This window comes from Anolis sagrei, chromosome 2 (assembly GCF_037176765.1).
Source record: "Anolis sagrei isolate rAnoSag1 chromosome 2, rAnoSag1.mat, whole genome shotgun sequence".
Lineage (NCBI taxonomy): Eukaryota > Metazoa > Chordata > Lepidosauria > Squamata > Dactyloidae > Anolis > Anolis sagrei.
Window position 1 is genome coordinate 149486701 of NC_090022.1, and position 27579 is coordinate 149514279.

The window sequence follows — 27579 nt, forward strand, 5'->3', positions numbered from 1 at the left end:
ATTTAAGGCCAAACTCCAACACACTGCTTTGCCTTACATTGAAGAAACTTCACAAATTATACATTGTTCCTGTGAAAATCTGTTTACTCCCACTTCCTCCTTCCAGACAGCTACTATGAGGATTATAGCTAAACTAAGAGGAACAGGATTGCTTTAAAGGCACAGGTTGACAGGTGGTGTCATAATCTCCTGTATACAAAAAATCCTGACATTCTGACCCTTTGAGCCCTGATCATACACTGCTCACACTATTTATAGCCTATACATTTTTATAGAGAAAACCTCCATTGGGTTCCTCAAAGGTTTTTTTAAAAAAAGCATTAACAGAAAACTAAGCCTGGCAGAACATGCATCAACAAGCAGGATTCTGTGAAGACAGATTGCCCACTTTTGCTCTTCTGTGCCAACACACTCTCTCACACAAACTAATTAATGCTCTCTTTAAGCACGCGCATGTTATTTCTGCATGGATGCGTGAGAATGACACCCTCTTCCCATTTGTCACTTTCCTTGTCCCTGCGTAGATGTAAAAGGATGACAATGGGAAATACTTGTATAATCAGAGAATTGAGTTGTTTTCTTAAGGATGGTTAGCCTATTGGAAATGTTGGATGATTAATCCATCAAACAATTCAACGAATATAACATTTACTCATCCCCACAACATTTGACTAGATGTTTTGCTTAAGAAACTGTGCTTTTCTGTTGGAATGGAGAAGCATTGCCTCTTGATTCAAGGAGCTATCCAGGGTGCTAAAAAGATTTGTGGGATGGGGAGGATGAGGTTCAGCACTTTGGATAGCTCACCTGAACTTTGAAACCTATTCATCATGCCGAAGATATGGAAGCTACAGACAACTTTGGCATGAGCACTAGGCATGGATAGAGCTGCGTCGGATTACTCGTTACTCGTAATAATTTCATTCAAGTTACCTTTTTGAAGCAATTTCGAAGCATTTAAAAAACCCAGAAGTCCTTTTGCCATTCCAAAGCTTTTTCTGCCATTTTGGTTACGACTCAGGAAGTGAGTCGGAAATGATTCAGCGTATTTTCAGCCGTCTAGCCTGCTGGGAGGCTGGGAGGCTCCTTGCCTCCCCTCCCAGCCAATCAGGGAAGAAGTTTTGGGGAGGGGAGGGGGTTTGGCACTGGCCTCCATTGCTGTATATAAATGAGAGCACATGGCTCAGAGGCTCATTCGGAGCTGGGAAGGGAAGGGAGAAGGGAGAGGGAAAGACAAAGACTAAGGGTGGTTGGAAGAAGAGCACGGCCAGCAAGCAAGCAAGTAGAAAGGAAGAAGGGCTGGGAGAAGGGTTGTTGCCAGCCATGCTTGGCTGCCTGCCTGTTTCTTTTTTTTCTTTGTTTGTTTGCTGTGAGTTGCCTAAGAAGACACTAGAAATTCCATAGTTTCTTTCCTGCCTATACTTCCGTAACTGGTGAAATCTGCTCAAAAGGCCCATAAAGATCTCAGGGCTGTTTGTTTTTTTGTTTGCTCTGTGTTGCCTAAAAAGACATTATTGCACAATCACTTCCACCATTAATAAAGCAATTCAGAAATTTCAGAAAGTTCCCATTTAAAAAAAAAATCAGAATTCAATTCTGAATCTAACCACCAGTGCCCACTACATCCGAAATAAGTTTTGAACCATTATTTTTATCAACCAAGCCTAATGAGCACCTTTTAGATTAGAACAGGGGTAGGTAATTGGGATAGAGTGGGGTGGTAGATTTCCCTCTTTCTTCTAGCCCTCTACAAACCAGAAGACATTAGAGTGGTATGGCTATTCTCTACAATTTCGTCATCTCCCCAGCCATCGTTCCAGGTGGAATTTCTCCAACCAGCATTTTAGCTGAGAAGGCAGCTTCATGCCTTCCCTATGCTAGAAGGCACAACGCCAAGAAATCACGCTATTTCTGATCAGTGTTGGAGATATCCTCATGCTAGGCTTCTAGGGCAGGACCTTAGCACAGTGGTTCTCAACCTTCCTAATGCCATGACCCCTTAATACAGTTCCTGATGTTGTAGTGACCCCCAACCATAACTTTATTTTCATTGCTACTTCATAACTGTAATTTTGCTGCTGTTATGAATTGTCATGTAAATATTTGATATGCAGGATGTATTTTCAATCACCGGACCAAATTTGGGTACAAATACCCGATATGCCCAAATTTGAATACTGGTGGGGCTGGAGGGGATTGATTTTGTCATTTGGGAGTTGTAGTTGCTGGGATTTATAGTTCACCTACAAAGAGCATTCTCAACTCCACCAACAATGGAATTGAACCAAACTTGGCACACAGAACTCCCATGACCAACAGAAAATATTGGAAATGTTTGGTGGACATTGACCTTGAGTTTGGGAGTTGTAGTTCACCTACATCCAGAGAGGACTGTGGATTCAAACAATGATGGATCTGGACCAAATTTGGCATGAGTACTCAATATGGCCAAATGTGAACATTGGTGGAGTTTGGGCGAAAATAGACCTTGACATTTGGGAGTTGAGGTTGCTGGGATTTATAGTTCACCTGCAATCAAAGAGCATTCTGAACCCCACAAATGATAGAATTGGGCCAGACTTCCCACACAGAACCCCCATGACCAACAAAATACTGTGTTTTCTGATGGTCTTTGGTGACTCCTCTGACACCTCCAGGGGTCCCAACCCCCAGGTTGAGAAACACTGCCTTAGAAGATGGAGAATAGATAGCTGCTGAATCTATTAAGCTCTTCCCTGAATTAAAAACACAGGAAAGTAGACCTATGCTTATTTGTTCTGTATGTGCAAACATGAAACTCATTAAATGACCAAAGGGAAATTGAAATTTAAGAAACTGTTTGTGTGGTTTGATACAGTAGCAGCTAAGACACTTGTCTCACCGACAGAATTTCCATGCTCACATCTAAAATTGTAAAAACAAAAGGGGGAACTGGGATAGTGAATGGTGGTGTTGAAGGATTGTGCAGCAGATCTGGCCTGCTCTATCCAGCTGGATGCAACACAGATCAAGGAGCTGAAAGTTCCCCCTGTGTCTCCATCTCGGTTGGCACCAATCTGCACTCAATATGATGAGAGAGTTAAATACTCGAAGGTGCTTAACATCTTTGCTGCACTCTCTCTCTCTCTTTCTCTCTGTGTGGAGACCCAAATGCAGTTAAGTGCTGCTAAGCATTAAATGATTAATTAATTACACACTGACTCTCATTCCTTTTCTCTCTCTTTCTGTAAAGTGCTCTGGAGATGAAGTGTGCTATGTTAGAGCTATTAATAATGCTCCTGCATTCACGGAAGCTGGGGAATGGTTGGTACACACTCCCGCTAGCGCAAGAGATTATAAATAAATGCAGCCGTTCTCTGAGAGTCTAGACTCGTAGTGTGTAATTAGCCCACATATTTTGTTGCGAGTCAATATTTTAATTGAGAAAAAAATACAGTTATTTTCATATATATATATATATAAAGCTAGGAAAAATGTAGTAACATATCAGTAGGGCACAGGGTGGCACTGAATTGTATTTCAATCAAATCAAATGAGGTTTCGGATCACCACATTTCATTGCTAAAGCGGTATGCTGAATTGGAAATGCTATTTACATGTGGCTGCTGGTTGATGTCGGTTTACTCCTCTGAGCATGAGTGTTGAGAGTCCTTCCTCCTCTTAAAACAGGGTTCTGAAATATCCTTATGCAAAAAGATCTAGCAGCAATATACAGACTGAGACAACAAAGTTGGTAGCATGTTACCCCTTGCAAAACCCCTTTGTTTACTGATATTCCAGAGCAACAGGTCTGAGTGGTTTCACGAAGTTGTTTATTTATTTAAAACATTTATATTCCACCCTTCTCACCCTGCAGGGGACTCAAGGCGGAGTACAACATATCAATTCAAAACTATAAATATACACAAACATTAAAACCACCTATCTCTAGTTAAAAATCAACTGTTTAAAACAGTCTCAAGACACCATGCTGGCTTTGGTCTGCGGAGTAGATTTCCTATTATTACCTCATTGCACTGTCCTAAAGGCTTGGTCCCACAGCCAGGTCTCTACCATCTTTCCGAAGGACAGGAAGGAGCAGGCTGATCTAGTCTCACCAGGAAGGGAGTTCTATAGCTGGGGGACAATTACTGAGAAGGCCCCCTCTCTTGTCTCCACCAAACACGCCTGTGACAGTGGCAGAATCAAAAGCAGGGCCTCCCCTGAAGATCTTCGTCTTCATGGTGGTCCGTAAAGGAAGATGTGTTCAGACAGGTGAACTGGACTGGGGCCGTTAGGGCTTTATAGGCCAAAGCCAGCACTTTGAATTGTGTCTGGTAACAAACAAGCAGCCAGTGGAGCTGACATAACATCGGAGTTGTGTGCTCCCTGAATGCCACTCCAGTTTTAACCTGGCTGCCTCTTGTTGGACTATTTGAAGCTTCTGAACAGTCTTCAAAGGCAACCTAATGGAGAGCATGTTGCAGTGGTCCATCCTGGATAGAACGAGAGCGTGGACCACTGTGGCCAAGTCTGACTTCCCAAGGTATGGGTGCAGCTGGTGCACAGGTTTTAATTGTGCGAAAGTTCCCCTAGCCACCGCTTCAACCTGAGGTTCCAGGCTCAGCGATGAGTCTAGAAGGACTCCCCAAGCTGTAAACCCGTGCCTTCAAGGGGAGTGTAACCCCATCCAGCACAAGCTGTAACCCTATACCCTCTTCACCCTTGTTGGACTGAAAGTCCCATTATGCCTTGCCAGCTTAGCCAGGGGTAAAGAAATTCTTGTCGGACTGAGATCTGCAGTCTGACAAGAGCTGGAGAGTCCCAGTTTACCAGATTTAAGCACATAGAAACAACCTGCTATCTTTCCTAGTCTAGAGTCCTAATCTTTTGTTTCATTTTAATTCCCATTGTTTCTAGCCAGCAGAGCCAGTATTTGGGAATTATGGAAATGTGGTGCAGTGTTTTGAGTGCTGGACTAGGATTTTAGGGGATGAGCATTTGAATCCCCACTTGCCCGCATACATCCATGGGGTGACCTTGGGTATTTGACACTCTCTCAGCCTTAGAGGAAGGCAATGGCAAGCTCCCCTTGAATCAGTCTTCACAAGAAAACCCCATGAGAGAGTCACCGTAAATCAGAGTCAACTTGAAGGTACATGTCAACAAAGTCCAATAGCATTTGAGGAGGCTTAAGGTTGTGAGAAGCTAAGCTCAATGTTAAATAAATCCAGACAGGCAGTTGCCACTATTACTATAGCAATACCTTGTTTTTTTCTTCTTGTAAGGATGGCCACTGCAAGCTTGTCCCAATCCTCCAATAGTGATTATTTAATGTCAGTCCTGGTCTAACAGTTCAGAGGCTTAGTTTGCCTTTATTGCTTTATTTATAAACAATTCGACAGTATTTGGGGCTTTATTTTAATGCCTAACAGTGTCCTGAATTATTGCAATGTGTTGAGTGGAGATGGAATCATATCAGAGCATTATGGAAAAGCAGCGAGGACTTGGCCAGAAGAAGCAGATCACAAGTTAAGCTTTCCAGGCTGATCTTTATCTGCATTTTTCTCTCTCTTATGTATATGTCTCTCTGTGGTCATTCTTCAATCTACTTTGCAAGTTGCTGGGTCATGCCAGAAGGCTGAGGAGGTTTTCCTGAAGTCTGCCAAGGCAGCTGAAAGAAGACATTTACTGTACAGTCATAATGTTTCCCTCCTTATCAGCACCCTAACAGGTTCTATCATGGGCACACAACCAAGAGCTGATGCAAAATATTTGCTGCCTGAGGCAAAGAACAAGATGACACACCTTCCATACTCCATGTATAGAAATCTGATTAGCACTTGAATCTTTCAGAGGTTATTTCAAAAGCAAATGCCCTGCTTTTGAAATTGCCCTGGTCTCTCTGTGGAATGGGGAGATGACTAGAGCAATAGACACGATTGCTCTGGAACGTCCCCTCTTGAGTAGCCGAGCTAAACCAGCTCCTTGGTTTAACAAGGAACTGGCAGCGATGAAGCGAACCAAGAGGAGACTAGAGTATGTGTGACAGAAAAAGCCTAATGTGTCAAACCAAATACTGCTATACCTCTAAGGGTATATGCTGTGGCAACAGAAGCCGCAAAGAAATCCTTCTTTGCAGCCAATATTGCATCTGCAAAGAACTGTCCGGCAGAGCTGTTCCGAATAGTCAGAGGGTTGTTGAACCCTGCGTCACAGGACAGGTCCCCCGCTGTGAAGCATTTACTCAGTTCTTTGCAGACAAAGTAGCTTTGATCCACTCAGGCTTTGATGCCATGTTAACAACAGTCTCTGAGGATATAACAAGAGCACCTGCTTGTCCAGTTTTGATGGTTTCTTTTCAATTGATTCAGCTTGAGGATGTGGACAAGATTTTTGGAGGGGCAAGAGCAATCACATGCATCCTTGACCTCTGCTCATCCTGGCTTCTAAAGGAAGCCAGAGGGGGATTGGCCAAGTGGGTGAAGGTGGTGGTCATTGCCTCCCTTTGGGAAGGCAAAATTCCAGCCAGCTTAAAACAAACTGTCCTGGAACGTATGGTGGCCTTGCAACTCTAGAGGTTCTTGGAAGACACGGATTATCTAGATCCAGTGCAGTCTAGCTTTAGGCTGGGACATGCTACCTAGACAGCCTTGGTCACCTTAGTGGATGATCTACGCCGGGAAGTAGACAGGGGAGTGTGTCCCTGTTGGTTCTGCTGAACCTCTCATCGGCCTTCGATACCATTGACCATGGTATCCTTCTGGGATGCCTTGCAGAAATGTGTTTTGGAGGTACTGTTCTGCAATGGCTCCAGTCCTTTCTGCAAGGCTTCTCCCAGAAGGTGTTGGTAGGGGACACCTGCTTGGCCCCATGGCCATTGTATTGCCCCACAGGGTTCAATACTGTCCCCTATGTTGTTCAACATATATATGAAGCTGTTGGGAGAGATTATCCAGAGTTTCAGAGTTGGTGTCATCTGCACGCAGATGATATCCAGCTCTGTCATTCCTTCCCACCTGTTACCAAGGAGGCTGACCAGGTCCTGAACCGGTGCTTGGCAGCTGTAATGGACTGGATGAGAGCAAACAAATTGAAACTTAATCCAGACAAGACTGAGGTTTTCCTGGTCAGTTGGAAGGCTGAACAGGGTATAGGGTTACAGCCTGTGCTTGATGGGGTTACACTCTCTCTGAAGGTGCAGGTTCGCAGCTTGGGAGTGATCATGGACTCATCGCAGAGGAGCTTTCACACAATTAAAACTTGTGCGCCAACTGCGCCCATATCTTGGGAGGTTGGACTTGGCCACAGTGGTCCACGCTCTGGCTACATCCTGAATAGATTACTGCAATGCACTCTACATGGGGTTGCCTCTGAGATCTGTTCAGAAGTTTCAGCTAGTCCAACGCTCAACAGCCAGGTTGCTTACAGGAGCGAGGTATCAAGAGCGCACCACGCCCTTGTTGCGCAAGCTCCACTGGCTGCCTACTAGCTTCTGACCACAATTCAGAGTGCTGGCTTTAGTCTGTAAAGCCCTTAATGATTTCAGCCCAGTTTACCTGTCCAAACATAGCTCCCTCTATGAACCACCTAGGACATTAAGATTGGAGGAGGAGGCCCTGCTCTCAGTCCCTCCACCATCACAATTGCATGGCCCCTCGGCTATTGAATTCTCTCCCAAACAAGATCAGATCTACATTATCACTCTTGATCTTCCAGAAAAAATGGAATCCTGGCTATGGGATCGAGCATTCATGGATTAGACTGACTTGGTGGCAAAGATGCTGTTTTAATGGACTATGATGGACTGCTTTTAAGATGACAGCTGAAATCGACGCATTGTTTTAATGTTTTTATATTGTTTTATTATAATATGTATATTTATGGTTTTTTTTTTACTCTGTTGGTGGCACTGTGTGGTGCCGGTTGGTAGCTGCCCTGAGTCCCTCTGCGAAGGTTGAGATAGGACGGGATACAAATGCCCTAAATAAATAAATAAATCCACTACTGTTACTTTTTTTAAAAAAAAAAAAAGATGCAATTTGATACTCTGGAGTAACAAGCAAACTAAAAACAAACCTTATCCAATTGGCTGTGAGGGAAAAGTTTTGTAGTGCTAACAAGTGGAAATTTGAAGGATGATGCAACCCGCCCACTCCTGCCACTGAGAGCAGTATAACAAGGAGTTGTGACAAGATCCAGCAGGTGTCCCTGCTTCTGTTTGTCACACCATTGCTCAATAGTAGGAGGAGGCTAGACACACCATCTCCCAGTGACCCACTCACCATCACTGCAGAACTCCTTCATTTGATATAGCTGTCTAACTTTCAAGCTGGGCTTTAAGGGGGTCATTTTGGGAAATGGAACATAGCTTTGACATCATAACTATATGTCCCATGCAAGTTCTCAAGATCACCACATTTGCAAGTGTTGCTATGTCACACTTCTTCAAATGAGAAACAAGAGGTTTGCTGCATATCGTATGAAACTTTATTTTCACTTTTATTCATTGGTTTATATGGGATACAATTGAACATTAGGTCACAATGAATTGAGGTCAGATTCATACAAATGAGAAACAGTTGAACCTTCTTGAAGAAATGCTGTAGACACCGTATTTGTCAACCCCAAGGAGGTCCAAGGTTGGAACTTAGTTTTAAATAGCATGGTGATCCATGAAAATTGGAATGGTGATCAGGGTTCAAATTCACACTCAGTCATGGAAACTCACTAAGTGAATTTGGGCAAGTTCTACAACAAAGTGATTTTCCTCTTCCATGGTTTAGAGCAGGCATGGGCAAACTTCAGGCCTCCAGGTGTTTTGGACTTCAACTCCCACAACTCCTAACAGTCGGTAAGCTGACTCGGATTTCTGGGAGTTGAAACCCAAAACACCTCAAGGGCCAAAGTTTGCTCATGCCTGGCTTAAGAGTGGCCATGCTTCATGTACCTACAAAGGCAATTGCAAGAATGAAAATCAATGAAACTGTCCCTTGTTATATTGCAAGGATCAAGTAATCTAGCCATGCCTTCACTACTGGAAAAAAGGAAATAATTAGAAACTAGAAGCAGTTATTTGATTAGTCTTCTGGGTTGCTGGCATCTTTTCACAGGGAAAACCTTTCTTCTTCTGGTGGCTATTGATATCTAACAGCTTGGAGAGGAGATGATCAAAGTAGGAGGATGGGTAACTCACTTGGGCATGCAGTATTATTTGCCTGTCATTTTGATAGGATTCACAGTGGCCAGAATTAAATGTCACCCAATATAAGAGGCTGAATTGAGAGTGGGCCTGTCTTAATTTATAGTCAGGACTCGGTGTACACATGTGGTAGATGGTCCCCGTGGAAGATAGTGCTGTTTGCGCCTCTTCATGGCTGAAGAAGCTTCCTTAATGGGAAAACTGCAGCAATTCAGCTGGTGATAAGTGGCCGATGCATTGACTGCTATTGTACTCTGGCCAGACAGATTTTTTTTCTACAGATGACAGGAAAGCACCTGCAGCATTAAAATGTGGTTGGGAGGTGAGGAAGACACTTGACTGTGCAGCTTCCAGACTGATCCTTGTCATGCTATATGCAGACAGCAGCATTCAGGAACCAGATGGAGGTGGTAATATAGTTTGCAACCCCAACCTCAATAGGATCTAGATCAGTGTTCTCAACCTTCCTAATGCTGTGACCCCTTAATACAGTTTCTCATGCTGTAGTGACCCCCATTTATAAAATTATTTTCATTGCTACTGGTGGGGTGGGGGTAGGGGATTGATTTTGTCATTTGGGATTTATAGTTCACCTACAATCAAAGAGCATTCCGAACTCCATTAATGATGGAATTGAACCAAACTTGGAACACAGAGCTCCCATGCCCAACGGAAAATACTGGAAGGGTTTGATGGTCATTGACCTTGAGTTTGGGAGTTGTAGTTCACCTACATTCAGAGAGCACTGTGGTTTCAAACAATGATGGATCTGGACCAAACTTGGCACAAATACTCAATATGTCCATATGTCAACACTGGTGGAATTTGTGGAAAATAGACTTGACATTTGGGAGTTGTAGCTGCTGGGATTTATAGTTCACCTACAATCAAATAGCATTCTGATAGAATTGGGCCAAACTTCCCACACAGAGACCCCCATGACCAACAGAAAATACTGTGTTTTCTGATGGTCTTCGACGACCCCTCTGACACCCCCTTGCAACCCCCCCCCCAGGGGTCCTGACCCCCAGGTTGAGAAACACTGACTTAGATGGAGCTTATTTTTTTCCAGAGTACTTTATACTTCGAGCAAGCATGGTACAATGGTTTGAGCAATTAAATACAACTCGGTGAGGCCAGGGTTCAAATCCCCACTCAGCTGTAGAAACCTACTGGGTGACTTTGAGCAAGTCACATTCTCTCAGCCTCAAAGGAGGGCAAAGGCAAATCTGTTTTTAACAAATATTTCCAAGAAAACCCTATGATAGGTCCACCATGGGGCAAAAACAACTCAAAAGCATGCAAGAGCAACATATTTATACTACAGTTCAATATAAGAAGCCCAAGTCTCTCCAGGGAATTCAAACACTGCAGGTCTGTAAAGAACCTGTAGCATTCTGCGTTTTTGGTTATTTCAAAATGTTTCCAGTAAGCTCCTTTTTAATTGGGAGAGACCCTGCTTTTCACTTGAAGATTGGAACCCCTTCCCACTGAGATAGAGAAAATATTTCATTTTGTGAGTACTAGGCAAGCAGTTAGGTAGTCATGTCTTCTCTTTTAGAAAGGCAAGACTCCTGTTGAGGTGTGGTCAGCCTTTTCATCCCAAGAGTTGCATCTGGTGTCTTTTCGTCTGGTGGACTTTTCAGCCACAGATACACACTACATGCTACACCCATGTCTAGGGATTCGATATTTTCCAAGGTTTAAATTCAAACTTTTCAGGGGCTGCCTAAAGTACTGGACCTATGGGATAGGAAAGATAGAATCCAGGACCTTGAATGACTCCTGTAAGATTTAGGCTAAACCCTGGAAAAGATTCATTACCATATTGACATGAAAGTCATTTGCTTCCCTGGCGTCATACCCACAAGTACATTGTCAACAGAAACACATAATGATGCAAAGGCATAAGAAGGCGTAAAGTTCCATTGCTATTATCAAGTTTGAGACAGTTTTTCCTAAAACATAGTAGCCAATAATTCTAGTTAATAATAGTTTGTATGGATTTTGCTTTGAAAATGTCTTGAATTCTAGTGAATAGTAAAGTATGTTATACTTATTTTGCACAAGTTGCCATTTGAATATAGATCTAGACACAGTTCATTATTTTTAATGTATATTTTTGATTGTATATTAGATAGTGTTAAATAATTAATAAAATGTTTTTTTAAGAATGTATTAGAAATTGAGGACTTGCCTTTGGGTATTCAAAAAAGAAGACAAAATATATTTTTAAATAGCTTCATGAGGAATTTACTAATTTAATGATAAGAATAGAGTTTTGTTAGATACTAGTTCCACATGATGTGGTATCAGAAGTTATGGGTTCACAGGTGGGAATGGGAAGGTAGTGGGACTGGGGTAATAATATGGGTATTACAATTGTTGAATTTTGAAGATTGCATTTTTTCTTCATACACCACAATAAAATTTTATACCAAAAAGGGAGAGAAAGAGAAAAGGTGTAAACCACTTCTCCCTGATGACCAAAATCTAGGATCACCTAGCGATACAGGTAGTGGGGAGTGATCTCCACCAAGATTGCTCTTTTCCTTCTGCTGTTAACAGTGGGAAAACTGTAAGAGCATTTTTAGAAAATCAGTAAGAGCATTTTTCTTCCTGCAACTGAGCTGATAGGTAGAACATCTGGGCAGCAAACTGAGCAGCGGGTAAACAAGTTCCTACCAAGTCTTCTATCACAGCCCTTCCCACTGTAGTAATACATATTTCAATTTAAATTATAGCCATTGTTTCTTAACCTGCATAGATATATTTGCATATTAGCTTGCATAAATGTTGTTCAGAGAGACCATATCTCCCTTTACAAACCTACTTTATGATCATCAGGGGAAGACTTGCAAGATCATCACAGATTTATTGGTTTGAGGACAATGGAGAGAGTCTTCTCAGTAGCTGCTCCCACTGTGTAGAATTCCCTTCCATTGGAGGCGATGCTTTCTTGTTCTCTTTTCGCTAACAGGCAAAGACCTTTATGTTAAAGCAGGATTTTTAATGAATAATTGCTTGCGGGGAATCTAGCGGGGAGGGAGGCTTTTTTTTTTTCATTTTGCATGTTTTGACTTGCCTGAGGTCACCCAGTGGGGTTTCCTCTCTGGATGGCCTTGAGCAAGTCACACACTCTTAGCCTCAGAAAACATATGGTAGTCGCCTTAGGATCAAGATATGTCAGAAATGGCATGCTTTTTAATGGTTTAATACACATCATAAGCTATGGTTTTAATGTGATGATTTTAAATGCGTTGGAATTTTATTGTTAGGTTTTAGCTGATTTTTTAAACAAGATGCCTTCTCACACTGGGAGAAAGGCTGCACAGAAATGGAATAAAAAATACATGAAATAAATAAATTATGCAGTGCTGAAAATTGTATGGCTTTCCTCCCTTCTACTAATGAAAGAGCCTCTTTTTCAGCAACATATGCATAGCCAGTGACCACTCCAGAGTAGTGTAGAAAACAACATGTTACAATTTATTTATTCATTTATTTACAGTATTTATATTCTGCCCTTCTCACCTCACAGGGGATGCAGGCAGATTACAATGCACACATACATGGCAAACATTCATAGACATATATAGATAGACACAGAAACAATTTAACATTCCAGTTTTCCGGCTTCATCAGGGTATGCTCAATCCCAGCTCAATTCCGGCCACAAGAGGAGCTGCCGCTTCACCGTGCACTTGTGACATCGAGTCCATGATGGAGTACTTCCTCATTCTTACACATGTTGCTGGAAGGTTTTATGGTGTCGTAAATTAATTAAATTATCCTCCCCACATAAAGTGGTACCTAAATTTCTTACTTGACAGATGCAACTGTCTTTCGGGCTGCATAGCTCAACATCAAGCTAGACTATTAATGGTCAAGGGTTTATTCCAACCCAGGCTAGCTTCGAACTCATGACCTCTTGGTCAGTAGTGATTTAATGCAGCTGGCTACTAACTAGCTGGGCCACAGCCAGGACCTTTTGTTCCCTGTATAAAATGGTAGAAAAGGTGGTTTTGGGACAGACCAAGCAAAATATCTTTGCTGGGTTTGGACGTACTGTAGGAATGTAACCTCAGAATGGCAGCCTGTATGAAAGTACAATCTCAGTTGTCTCTATGAGTATGTTTTTATTTTATTTGAGGTCTTATTTTTATCACCGGCTGTAGCTTAAGAGTGACTTTAGTTCTCCAAGGCAGAAGCAACTATACATAGATTCTACAATACGGCAGGTAGGCAAAGATGTTGTTAGATTGCACTTTCCAGCATTCTTCATTATCAGTTATGTTGACTGGGGCTGATGGGAATTGTAATCCAACAACATCTGAAGGGCCACATGAATCCCACTCCTGTGTCAATGTGCTGTGTCCAATTCTTGGGATTATATACTTCTGAGCACTCTAGCTTTCACTCTAAAAGGAGAGTCAGCATAGTGTTGTAGGTGTTGAAGTTGAACCGGAGACCCAAATTCAAATTCCTCTTTAGTCTTCAAATTCACTGTGTGATTATGGACCATTCATATGCTCTTGTCCCAGTCTATTCCTCAGGATTGCTGTGAACAGAAAGGGGGAGAAATACTGGTGCTCATTTTGAAGAAAGGCAAAATATAAACATAATTTTAACAAGATTTGGTATCTGAATTAACACCTATCTTTCTAGTGAAAAAAAGTCACCTGTCTCTTCTGTAATGACCCTATGTTTGGATTATTCAAACTCTTCCTCTTTTTATCTTTCTGTAGATCCGAAGACGCCGCCCAACTCCAGCTACCTTGGTCTTGAGCAGTGACCAGTCATCTCCAGGTGAGAGTTGAGGCAGTGTGATGTGGCAATGAGAGGGCTGGATTAGCCCTGGGAAACAAACCTGGAATTGTATAATAGAATCATAGAATTGGAAAGAACCACGAGACCATACCGTCCAACCCTCTTCTGCCATGCAGGAACATACAATTAAAGCACTCCTGACGGTATCAACAATCTTGTGCCATCTTTAATATGACATCCTTTCAAATAAGCATACACAGCTCTGCAAGTTGTTCCTCATAGGACCTCGCTACCAGATCTTCATTTAATAACTAAGCAATGCAAAACACTGGCTTCCCCACACTTTTGTGATAGTAATTTCCTGAGGCTTAAAAGGAGTAAAGTCATTGTTTTATATTTATTGTTTGCTACCTAGAGTTCCTATAAAGGCATTATTAAAAAAAGAAAAGTAAACAAATAAATAAGACTGGTCTGGGTGAAACCTATGAGCTGTGGTTTGTGGCAGAACAGTCCTAAAGGGTTGCTGTTCATTGAATTTTGGGCCACCTTAGTCATCTATGAATCAAGGGAGGAGATAGAAGTTTCTGGCATCTGTTTGGGGAGACATTGAAGTCTCCACTTTTTGTGGCTTTATTCTTGTTACAGAAATTTTTAGAAGAACATGAGCAAGGAGGGTGTTCATTAGCTACTCAACTCTAGTGGTCTTTCCCTAATGTCTATGGATATTGGTCTGAACTTTGGAATGCTAAATTCTAGGATGTGATGAATACTCAAAAGGATATTTCCAGCATTACCTTACTCTGGGTTAGGAATATAATTCTTCACTAAAATGCTTTAAAAAAAACATAAAATAAAGCGAACAAGCAACTAGATGTTTTATATGCGGATGAGTCAAAAAATTTGCGTCCTGTGTCATAAAACCATTAGGATTGAACGTATAACAGCAGAGGTTGCTACAGATCATAGCCTGAACTGTCCTCTGCACAAAACTACTGTTCAACATAATCAGTATCAGTTTGAACACATTGCACCATCATTTAACCCAGACATCAAAACCATTTTGGAAAAATTCTGGGTTTTGCTTCGTGACCCATGATTTAAAAGCTCTTTTAATGTCATTCAGGTCATTGAATCTGAATCCACGTAGGTTGTCTCTCAGAGCTCCAAACAGGTAAAAGTCAGAAGAGGTCAAAGCATAAACATTCTTCAAGCGATTATGGACATCCTTAGGTAAACAACCTTCTTTTGCCAGAAATTCAATGATGGCTCTTTCTTTTAGCTTCAGAGTCATGGTTCTAATCAGTCAATTGGAAAAAGAAAAAAACTAGAGTAAAGTTATCTCTATCATATCATGCATAGATAGTTCAATAGCAAGTTAGGGCAATAGAGGAATTACTTTTTGACCCACCCATATATAAAACTACACAATGACATGCTGTACACTACAACCAAAAAACCATTTCGAGAAATCTACAGACATTGCACTTTTTATCTGATTGTTGTTATCCCTTATTAGTATACCCCCTTTAACTGATAATATGATTACATTTCTACTTTAAAGAACACTCTACTAATTCATGAATCCCAAATTTATTGTCAAAGGCTTTCATGGCTGGAATCACTAAGTTCTTGTGGGTTTTTTCGGGCTATATGGCCATGTTCTAGAGGCATTCCTCCTGATGTTTCGCCTGCATCTATGGCAGCCATCCTCAGAGGTGAGGTCTGTTCCAACAGACCTCTGAGGATGCTTGCCATAGATGCAGGCGAAACGTCAGGAGGAATGCCTCTAGAACATGGCCATATAGCCCGAAAAAACCCACAAGAACTTAATCCCAAATTTGTTTGTCCATTTTAAATCATTCAACTATTTGTTACTAAACCATAGCATTGACTCCTCTCTCTCCTTCAGCCTATATTGACCATTAGTGTTAACAATAGTTATAGGTCAACCAATTTCCTTTCAAAGAAATTTCTGTTCTGAGTCAATGCTTCATGTGGAGAACACCATAAAGGCAATTTTCAATGAAACCTATTCTTATATCTATTCCAAACTCACAATAGCTGTCTCCTTATGAAGTGATTATTAAATTTCTTCTTGAAGTAAGCAAAGAGTAATTTTAACAGATTTCTACCAGCTTAAAAAATAAGCCTTCAACAACCATGCAGTTGTCAGAGTCTGTTTGCAATTTGGGGTTCATTATATACAAATTCACATATAGGTGATTTTCACTGAAAACATACTATTTCCTCTGCAGGAAATATTGTTTTCTATGCTAATCAACTTTGTACAAATGTTATGCAGAATAAATCCCAATTACAGTATTTTGTGTGTGGGGAACACCATTTCATTGCACATGAAATAATATTTCCGTGGGAAAAGGTCCAGGTCCGTTTTCCGTTTTCTGCATTGAATAATCATGTGCAAAATAAGGCTAAAACTGTGAAATTCTTGGCTGTGACGACGCGAGTGGCGCCACCTATATGTAGAACTGTAAGTTGCAGGATTTGAACTGTTGTATCATGCCTGATTTTGCCTTTTTACCCTGTAAATGTATAGTTGGATTGATTGGTTATTTAAAGCTGTCAATCAATGTTGTTTGCACCAGTTGAATTGCTCCTCCTGCTCAATTGTTTAACCCCACCTCTTCCTAGAGAGCAGGACAGAGTTTCCTTTTCCATTCCACCATCAAACTTTCTATCAGATGGACGTGAGAGAGATACTTGGCTCTGAAGCCCTTGATTAAGTTACCTCTCAGCACCAATTCTGAGGTTCTTACCCTTGAGACATGCTTCATGTTCAGATCAACCTGGACAACGTTGAGAAGTCTCAAGCGCCTTCAAACCAGTTCTTTGGCACCAGAGGAAGGCTTTGTGCCTTCAAAATATAGGCCATTGGAATTGGGGTTGTGATTATTCCGATATTCACAGCCATTGAGAAAGAAGGACCTGGAAAAACTTCTCAGCTGCAAAACTCCTTGGACCCAAGACAACCAGAGACTGTAATGTATGTTTTCCTTCACCCCTTTGAAACTTCCAGCTTATAGCCTTAAAGGGATAACTCTTTGTGAACAATAAAACCTATTTTGAGTTATCTACAGTGTTTTGGTCCTTGGGAGTTCCAGTTTTCCTAAAGGAGGGCAAGAAGCAATCCCCTGGGGGAAAGATGTCACGTCCATGCCTCTTTCACTGCCAGGCACATTGGCAGTCCAAGATTCTTCTTGTCAGGTTTTTTGGATCATTTTGAACTATGTTTTCAAACCATGTTGTGAATATTTTTATATTCTATTCCTTGTTGTGGAAAAAAGAATTAGAGCTAAAGCCTCAGTGGAGATACCTTTTCCCCATGATAACTCTTTCAGGACTGAATTCCCTGTCCTCTCATTTCTGTTGTCTCACCCCAGTTCTTAACTATGAGTCATTTGTAAGTTGGATGTTTGTAACTCATGGACTTCCAGCATATCTAATGATATCTTATAATAGTATCCTTTCTCCTAGAGGTTTATTGTTGCTGTCTTTTAAGCCAAGTTGCCTTGTTAGGGGACTGTGATCAAGGGGAAGAAGAGAGACACAGGATGAGGATTAGCCCAAAATCCTCTTGCCAAAGGGTGAGAGAACAACAGATAGAAGGGAAAGGGTTAAGTTATTTTCAGCCACGGCCTCTGAAAGTGTTTTCTCTAAATTGTTGCATGCAATCTGAGAGTAGACAGATGTACAATTTTGTCTGGGCGACTTTGCACTGTCTGTGACACCTTTCTTCAAGAAAGCGGATCATAACACATGATGAAGAAAAATCCTGTCTCAAATCCTCAATTACTAATTGGCTTGCTGGCGTTGCTCATTTGACTAATCCAGGGAGATAGGTTAGAAGAATGGAAGTAGCACACAGGGGAAGAAAATATTCAGCACTGGAGAATAGCGGGTATTCACTCCAAATTGAGAAGATTATCCAGCCCAGTCAAATTGCTAGATTGCATTCAGGCAGGCAGGCTTGGAGAACAGTTGTCATAGCTTTTAGCATTGACTAAGTCCATTTACGTCCAACTCATAATTGCCCAGAACCAGGGTTTAATAATCATAACATTATTAGCATTATTAACACTGTAATCCTAAGTGGGAATGGAATACTGTGTGTTTACATACAGGGTGCACACACACAGTGTCGATGCAACCTCAGAGAAGGCAATGGCAAACCTAACTGGAATGAATCTTGCAAAGAAAACCTTTCCTTTCCTTCTCCTCCCTTCTCTGTCCACACTCAGATAATGTGGGATTTTCTGCCTTGATATTCTGTGATATAGGGCTGTGTAGAAGGGGCCTCTGAGAAGGTCTCACAGTGTCTCTCTTTGTGCTCCTTTCCTCCCTCCCTCCTTTTCACTCATAGAGGGCCCATCCACACAGCCCTATATCCCAAGATATCAAGGCAGGAAATCCCAAAATATCTGAGTGTGGACTCAAGTAACCCAGTTCAAAGCAGACATTTTGGGATTTTCTGCCTTGATATTGTGGATATAGGGCTATGTGGACAGGCCCGGAGGGTCACTTCAATTAGCAATAGCCTTTGTTGAACAAACTACTAAACAGGCAGGCAGGCTTTGACTTTTGTATACCATAATTCCCCCCAAAATAAGACCTATCTGGAAAATAATCCCTAGCATGATTTTTTCAAGATGCTGTACATCAAAAATAAGCCCCAGTTAAGATTGTCAGCCATTTACTGGTAGTACATCCATTGCAACATATGATGGACATATTGAATTATAAACTAATAGTATTGATATCAAATGAACTATAAATACATAATATTATTTACATTAATATTTTTAAATGATAAAATCAATTATAATTAAGTATTTGTAAATAGCCAAGCAGATGCATTTGGATGAGAGGAAAATGCCGATGTAAACAGAAGATCTGGAGACCTATTGACAAATTACCAATCAGAGTACAGACACAGCATTTGAATAACATGTGCACTTGATAACAAACGGCTGTGGTGGTATCTAATATAGTGGTTCTCAACCTTTGGGTCTCCAGGTGTTTTGGCCTACAACTCCCAAAAATCTCAGCCAGTTTACCAGCTGTTAGGATTTCTGGGAGTTGAAAACCAAAGCATCTGGGAACCCACAGGTTGAGAACCACTGATCTGATATAAATCTTCATGACTCAATACGCTGTGCATTGTATCAGACATACTTAATGTACTCGTGTAAAATAAAGAAACTTTTTCTGAATTTTAGTGCCTGCAAATTTTAGTCACTTTTGCATGGGCCACAACTGTCATCATATTTCACTTCACTTCACTTTATTTCTTAATTAGTCACTCTCCATTTGTTCTTCGAGTGACTTACAATTTAAAATAGCATTTACACAATATAAAAACATTCAACATAAAAACATACAACAGTGACTATTTGGCAAATTAGATCTGATCACTTTACTTAAATGCACAACCAAACAGCCAAGTCTTGAGTGCCTTTACAAAAGGTCACAACTCCGACATTGCTCTAATATATGGATGCAATGAGTTCCACAGAATTGGAGCATAGATTGAAAAAGCTCTACGCCTTATAGCTTCCAGGTGTACCTCCCTAGGGTCCGGTATATATAGGAGATTTTCTTGGGTGGATCGAAGTAACCACTGATGGAAAAAAGGAATGATATAAAGATCCTTGGCCATTTTGAGCTCTAAATGTCAGGATCAGTATCTTGTAAGAGATCTGTTCTGTTGGTAGCCAATGCAGTTGTTGCAGAATTGGTGTAATATGGGATCTTATAGATGATCTCGCTAGCAGCCTGGCCACCGCATTTTGGACCATCCAAATCTTCTGGGTTGTTGACTTCGGAAGGCCGGCATATGAGGCGTTGCAATAGTCCAACCTAGTGGTGACTGTTGCGTGGATTACCGTTGCCAATGCTTCTGCCAAAAGGTAGGATGCCAATTTCCTTGCCTGACAAAGATGAAAAAAGGCCTGCTTACTTATGGCAGTGATCTGGGCCTCCATCGTCAGTGATGAGTCCAGCACAACCCCAAGGCTTTTAACCGTAGCAGACGGAACCAGAGCTTCCCCATCGAAATCAGGCAGAGACTGGATTAATTCTGGCAGCTGGCCAGGCCAGAGTATCTCAGTTTTTGCAGGATTCACTTTTAGTCTGCTCACTCGCAGCCAACTCATCACTGCTTCCAAACACAGCCTAAAGTTCTCAGGAATCGCAGTTGTCCCACGTTCGAGACACATTTGTTGCCACTCCTGTCTGATAAGTCTTCAATTAACACTTGAATTAATGGTAGGTTTAATGGGGATAGTATTTTGAAATGTAAATTGTGGTACACAAAAAAATAAGACATCCCCTGAAAATAAGTCCTAATTTGGAGCAAATATTAACACAAGACCCAGTTATTTTCAGGGAAATATAGTATAAAGAATCTATATAAATGAAAATGCAATGTTCATTTGTGGGATTACCATAACTCAAAAACCACTGGACGAATTGACACCAAATTTGGACACAATACACGTATCTGGCCAACGAATGACCATCACTCATAAAAATACAGCAGAGAAGACTTTAAAAGCCAAAAAATAAAAGATGCATTACAGTGCATGTGCAAAACCACTTATATATACGCAAACACACATATATACACATATACACAAATATATACACACATACACATATATACACACACAAAACATTTATACACAGACTGGGCCACAGCAACGCATGGCAGGGGACGTCTAATTATATATAAATCTAGCGTGACCATTCCTAGAAAGTAAACAGCGAAGTCTGAAAATTCTTTCTGGCTGTAAAATAGCAGACTTGGGAATGCTTTAGCTGAATACACACAAGCCCTTAGGAAGCCTCCATTTCACAACAACAGATGAGTAGAAGGTCATCACAAGACAGCATTCGGTTTATAATAATAAAAAATCTTTATTTATATCCCACCCCATCTCCCCAAGGGGACTTGGGGCGGCGGTTTGCCTTCTTACGTTGCCTTCCTGCCTGAGTCTCCTGTCACTCTCCCACAACTGCAGCTGGACTGCACAGGATTTGACACTCGATCCCAAGGTTGTGTTTGTCAGCTTTTCTTGCATGCTGGTTAATTGACTGCATGTCTGACCTGTGTCACTCTCGGTATCCTTGCCTGTCTGAATTTTTAGGAAATTCTCTTGGCAGATTGTTGATGTGGCAAATATGCTGGGAGCAGGGCATGGCTAGCAAGTCACGCCATCAGGAAAGAAAGTTAGAGTATCAGAAAGAGACCTTTGAGATGAGATGTAGGAAATCAGGAATATCACATGCTTTGAATAATGGCAGACTCCCAGGAGTAGTATTGGAATTCATAAAGGCTATCTGAATGAGTGTTGACTTGGCTTCTGGTTTTAGTCAAGACTTCAAAGCTGCTATCCAAAGTGCTGGACCCCATTCCGCAAATTAGATCCAGCACTTTGGCTAGCTGTTTTAAAATTCAAATAAAACCCAGAATGAACTCACTACTAATAATCACTGTTCAGAAAACGGTTTACTTCTAATCTCTCCATTCGTATCTCACCATTTCTCAAAAACAATGTTTCTCAACCTGTGGGTCCCCAGATATTTTGGCCTTCAACTCCCAGAAATCCTAACAGCTGATAAACCGGCTGGAATTTCTGGAAGTGTAGGCCAAAACACCTGGGGACCCACAAGTTCAGAACCACTGCTCTAAAAGGTTCTCATTTCATAGAATCATAGAATAGAATCATAGAGTTGGAAGAGACCTTGTAGGCCATCCAGTCCAACCCTCTGCGAAGAAGCAGGAAAATCGCATTCAAAGCACCCGACAGATAGCAATCCAGGCCCTGTTTAAAAGCCTCCAAAGAAGGAGCCTCCACTACACTCTGGGGCAGAGAGTTCCACTGCTGAACAGCTCTCACAGTCAGGAAGTTCTTTCTAATGTTCAGATGGAATCTCCTTTCTTGTAGTTTGAAGCCTTGTTCCGCATCCTCGTTTCCAGGGCAGCAGAAAACAAGCTTGCTCCCTCCTCCCTATGACTTCCCCTCACATACTTATACATGGCTTCAGGCTAAACATGCCCAGCTCTTTAAACCGTTCCTCATAGGGCTTGTTCTCCAGAACCTTGATCATTGTAGTCACCTTCCTCTGGACACATTCCAGCTTGTCGACATCTCCCTTCAATTGTGGTGCCCAGAATTGGACATAGTGTGATTCAGGTGTGGTCTAAACAAGGCAGAATAGAGATATAGCAGAACTTCCCTGGATCTAGACACTATACTCCTATTGATGCAGGTCAAAATCCTGTTGGCTTTTTTTGCCGCTACATCATATTGTTGGCTCATGTTTAACTTGTTGTCCTCAAGAACTCCAAGATCTTTTTCACACGTACTGCTCTCGAGCCATGCGTTGAATACTTGTGAAATATCTCTTGTTCTCATAGCATCCCTTTTAAGTAGGTGAAGGGCTTGCTATATCAAAATAAGACTATATAATTGCCACAGTAGCAAGTGAAAATGGGGGCCACTCTCGTTTTCAAATCTTTGAGAATGTGTATTAAACAGGAAGCAGCCACAAAAAATGGCGACAGCCTTTACAGTTAGACAGTGGCTAGATCTTGGAAATTCAGTAGTCATCCAAGGATACCTTGGAATGGGGATTCGAGGGTTTTTTAATATAAAAGTAACTTTCCTAAACTCAGTTTATCAGCTATTAGTAATTGCGGAAGCTGTGGAAGTCCAAAACACTTGGAGAAGCAGAGTTTGAGAAGCCCTAATCTAATTAATTGGTTGACTTGGTACTACTACTCCATTTGTGATTTTATATCACTCTTCTATGTCTCATCTTGGTCATCATCTTTCTTGACTTTCATTATTCCTCTTCTCCTACTGAAGCAAAAAGATCCTCAGTGCTTTAGTTTTTCCTCTGTGAAATATCAGGGCCTATGCGAGTTGGGGGATATGGGAATTGTGATTCAAAAAAGCAACTTTGCCAAACACTAATACCAGCTGGATGACATCTAAATATTCTTGTCCTGTTTTTCTGAGTGCATGAAATGTTAATATAGTGGGTCCTTGGTATTCCCTGGGATTTGGTGCCAGGACCTCCCATGATACCAAAAGTTGTGGATGATAGAGTTAATAATCTACTTCATCACACTAGAGAATGAATCCACTTAAAATCTGGTTTCTGCCTCCTGCAGAATTCTGGGGTTTGTAGTTTAGTGAGGCTGTTAAAGGGTCCTCCCTAAACTACAAACCCCAAAATTTTGCAGGAGGCAGAAACCAGATTTAAAGGGGATTCATTCTCTAGTGTGATGAGATTCATAGAGATAAAATCCATGTATATGGAAGGCTATCTACATCATTCCACCTGTTTTATGAATCATGTATAAGACTACACAGAGCAGCACAGCATCAGACATTTTGATTTGGACTCCACAGGAGTAATGATGTCCTGGTCCAGACTTCGCATGCAAAAAGTTCCAATTTTAGATTTCTCAAAGAACGTTCTCACTGTAGTGACTCGACATGAAAAGATATTTCCACAAGAAAAGAGTAACACGTGGTTTCCCCTTTAAGTGCACTGCTCATTTCCCACTTTTGAGCGCCAAACTCTGAGGGTTTGGGAAACATGCTGTGTCATTAAGGAGCATTTGTCTGAGCCATGGAGTGACTCATTCATATTTGATCATCCAGGGTAGGCTGCTTTTAAGGAGCCTGTCGCGCTCAGCAGAATGTCACTATTCATCAGCTTGCTGGGGAAAGCGAGTGTCCTGGGCAAGGAGAGCAATTTTCCCATTCCAGGAAGAATGGGGCAGGGGAGTGTATGGCCCTTCAGGGTATTTCTGACCCATGGCTTTCCCAGCATACCACTGTGTAGGCTAGCTAGGGGCTGGTGGGGATTGTAAACTCCAAACATGTACGCTTTACCACCTCTGCTTTATATCTAGATTAAGCTACTAAATCCAGAAAGGAAGAGCTGCACACAAACCACCAAGGATAGGATCTGCATCATACAGTGTCAGATTTAGGGCAAACTCTCTGCATCATCCCTACTTTTTTAATCACATAGATTGCCTTGGGGTGGACTTAATGTTTTCCCCTGACATTAAGTCCAATTGTGTCCGACTCTGGGGATTGATGCTCATCTCCATTTCTAAGCCAAAGAGCCAGCGTTGTCCATAGACACCTCCAAGGTCATGTGGCCAGCATGACTGCATGGAGCACTGTTACATTTCAGCGGGAGTGATACCTATAGATCTACTCACATTTGCATGTTTTTGAACTGCTAGGTTAGCAGAAGCTGGGGCTAACAGTGGGAGCTCATGCCACTCCCCGAATTTGAACCTGAGACCTTTCAGTCAGCAAGTTCAGCAGCTCAGCACTTTAACCCACTGTGCCACCGGGGGCTCCCCTTTTAAAGACCTTCCTAATTGTTCTGTGGTCTACAGATGGCCATCAATAGACAACCCCACAGCAAGCCTTTACGGTGGCAGTGGCCCTTGAAATGCTCATCTCTCTCTGGTAACCACGAGGCACTAACTCCGGTATGGCTTTTGTTAAAGAGATGCATCTTACTGAGCTTTGGTGCCCAATTTGATAATTCTATTTTGAGTCTCTGATTTTATATGTTTAATTAAATGCTGGCTCAGATCTTGTATCAAAGACTATAATTCATAACTCAATAATATCACAGCCGCATCCCTGATAGGGCATATAATTCTTCTAGTGAATTGCTATGAGGGATATCAGTCCTAAAGCACCAGATCTCATCTGTTCTTGGAAGCTAAGCAGTGTCGGCCATGTACTTGAATGGGAGGCTTACAAAATAGGTCTTGTAACAGGTAAAACTACCCCTAAACATTCATTGCCTAAGAAAATTCTGTGAAATTTGTGGGGTCACCCTAAGTCTAGGTGATTTGATGGCACATATGCATGTATCAAGGCATCTTACCAAATGTCACATTGCATGGTTCCCATTGTACCATAAACCTCATTGTTCAGTGGGGCCTATGATGCAAATGGCTATACAGTTAGCTCCTTTTGCATAATGTTGTGGAGTCATAGATATCCTTCTGCTCCCATGCTGAGCAGATGAGCATTGTGCAACATCGGCATTCACCTTTGCATGATCATGTCAGTTTTCAATGCTGTATACCTAACAGAATTCCAGGTGATCTTTTTAAGCCTGAACAAACATTAGGCATTTAATGTATTGTTGAAGGCTTTCATGGCTAGAATCACTGGGTTGTTGTAGGTTTTTCAGGCTATATGGTAATGTTCTAGAAGCATTCTCTCCTGACGTTTCACCTGCATCTATGGCAGGCATCCTCAGAGGTTGGGAGCTCCGTGGTAGAGGAAAGTTGAAGTAAGGCCCCTTCTACACATTATCAAAGCAGATAGTCCACATTATCTGTTTTGAACTGGATTATATGAGTCTACATTGCCATATAATCCACTTCACAGCAGATAACCTGGATTTTATATGGCAGTGTAGAAGGAGCCTAAAGCACTCTGTGGTAGAGGGAGGATGAAGCAAAGCATGATCTAGACCAAGAAACAGAAACCTGGAAGAAGAACGAGCCAAGAAGAGAGTTAGTGTTAGGCTCCCCTTTGAGCTCAGCCTTGTGAAAATGTGGACCCATCTGAAATTAAACTCGGAGGAGGATGGTAAAATAAATGTACAGAGATGGCCTGGAAGCAAAGCAAAAAGGAACTGGTGGGAAAGTGACGCACTTACACTTAAAAAAGGATTAAGCCACCTTGCGTGCCATTCTTCTGTAGAAAGCGAGGGACTCAGCCAAGCTATTGTAAAATGTTGCGGCCCTTCTCTTAAAAGGAAAGTGCTCTCAGCAAGGTATCCCTTAATGATGTAGTTCTCCCAATTGCCAGCCATTGTTGGCATTGGCTGATGGAAGTTAAAAGTCCAACAACATAAAGAGTGTTAGAGACTGCAACCCCCTTTCCTTGACGTAAAGTAGGGGCACTTGAGATGTGTTTGTGTATTTTCAAGAAACTGTTGTTTCCATCCCCTTAGGATCTCTCTGGACCTGTATCTATTTAATAAGTTTGGCTCTCTGTTTTCTAAGCCTTCAGCATACTTCTAGAGCCCCTTCTACACTGCCATATAAAATCCAAATTATCTGCTTAGAACTGGATTAGATGGCAGTGTAGACTCATATAATCCAGTTTAAAGCAGCTAATGGGAATTATCTGATATGATAATCTGGATTATATGGCAATGTAGAAGGGGCCGTAGTCCACAACACCCATCATTAGTTGATGGTCTCCCATCCAAGTACTAACCAGGGCTCAACCTACTTAGCTTCCAAGATCAGACAAGATCTGGTGCCATTAGACATGCTGATACTGCAAAGGCCTATTTGAAATAATAATAATAATAATAATAATAATAATAATAATAATAGTAACTACTACTACAACTTTATTTTTGTACCCCACCTTCATCTCCCCAAAGGGACTCAGGGCGGCTTACATGAGACAAGCTTGAGGTTCAACATAGTTAAAATATAACAACAGAATTCATAAGCTGCCTGGAGTCGCTTCTGGGCTGAGAAAGTCAAGATAGAAATATTGTAAATAATAAATGAATAAAAACATTTCAACAGTATAAAAACAACCACACAAATACAATACATAATGAACATCTAACAACCTTCAGTGGTCTGAGTAGTGCACAGTTCTGAGTTTGAGCAGCCAACTAGTGCAAATCACTTGCCAGTGGATAGGGTTGATGAATAAAGTGCTAAGGGCAGATGACAAGATTAGAACCTGGGGGGTAGTGTTAGGAGAGCACTATGTCTCTAAAAGGGAACAATAGTAATATGCAAAGCTAATTATGGATCAAATTGGGAGATAGAGTTATTTGGGGAACTATCTAGTCCTAGGCAAAGGGGATCATCCATGCTTTAGTTCTTTTCATAAGGTGGACAGAGTAGGTGCCAGTCGAATCTCCCTGGGAAGAGAGTTCCAGAGCCGGGGGGCCACCACCGAGAAGGCCCTCTCATCCCCAACAACCGTGATTGTGACGGGGGTGGGATTGAGAGAAGGGCCTCCTCAGAAGACCTTAGAGATCACGAAGGTCCGTTGGGGAAGATGCAGTTACAAAGATAAGCTGGTCCAGAACTGATTACAGATTAAGGGGCCTTCCAGACAGCCATATAACCCAGAATATCAAGGCAGATAATCCACAATATACACTTTGAACTGCATTATCTGTGTCCACACTGCCATATAACTCAGTTCAAAGTAGATAATGTGGGGTTTTATACAGCTGTGTGGAAGGATCCTAAGATAATCAATCTGGTCTGGGCAGGCATGAATGGAGCTCTTCAGAGGGAAAAATCTGGATGTTTTTATGCTTTTGGAGCTGAAAAGGGAGGCAAAGTACAGTCTTTCAGTTGTCACTGTAATTAAACTCCCAGCCACTCTAGCTAACACAAACAGTCATGGAGAATAATGTGAATTGTAGTCCTACAACATCAGTGAAGGGCTGCTTTTTGCCCTTACACCTTTGCACTGGAGCAATAGAATTTACCTGGTGGGATTTGGGAGTGGGTGGGTAGGTTATTATTTTTAGTCCTGTAGCAGTGCAAAGCAGACGAATTC

At 41.6% G+C, this 27579-nt stretch overlaps 1 protein-coding gene across 1 annotated transcript in view; it reads left to right on the top strand.

The window, feature by feature from the left end:
• Positions 1-27579, top strand: part of PPP1R1A (protein phosphatase 1 regulatory inhibitor subunit 1A) — a 141433-nt gene that overhangs the window by 68870 nt on the left and 44984 nt on the right. Inside the window, exon 2 of the mRNA XM_060763810.2 lies at positions 13930-13990. Coding sequence (XP_060619793.2) covers positions 13930-13990 — 61 coding nt within the window. The remainder of the gene's footprint in view (positions 1-13929; positions 13991-27579) is intronic.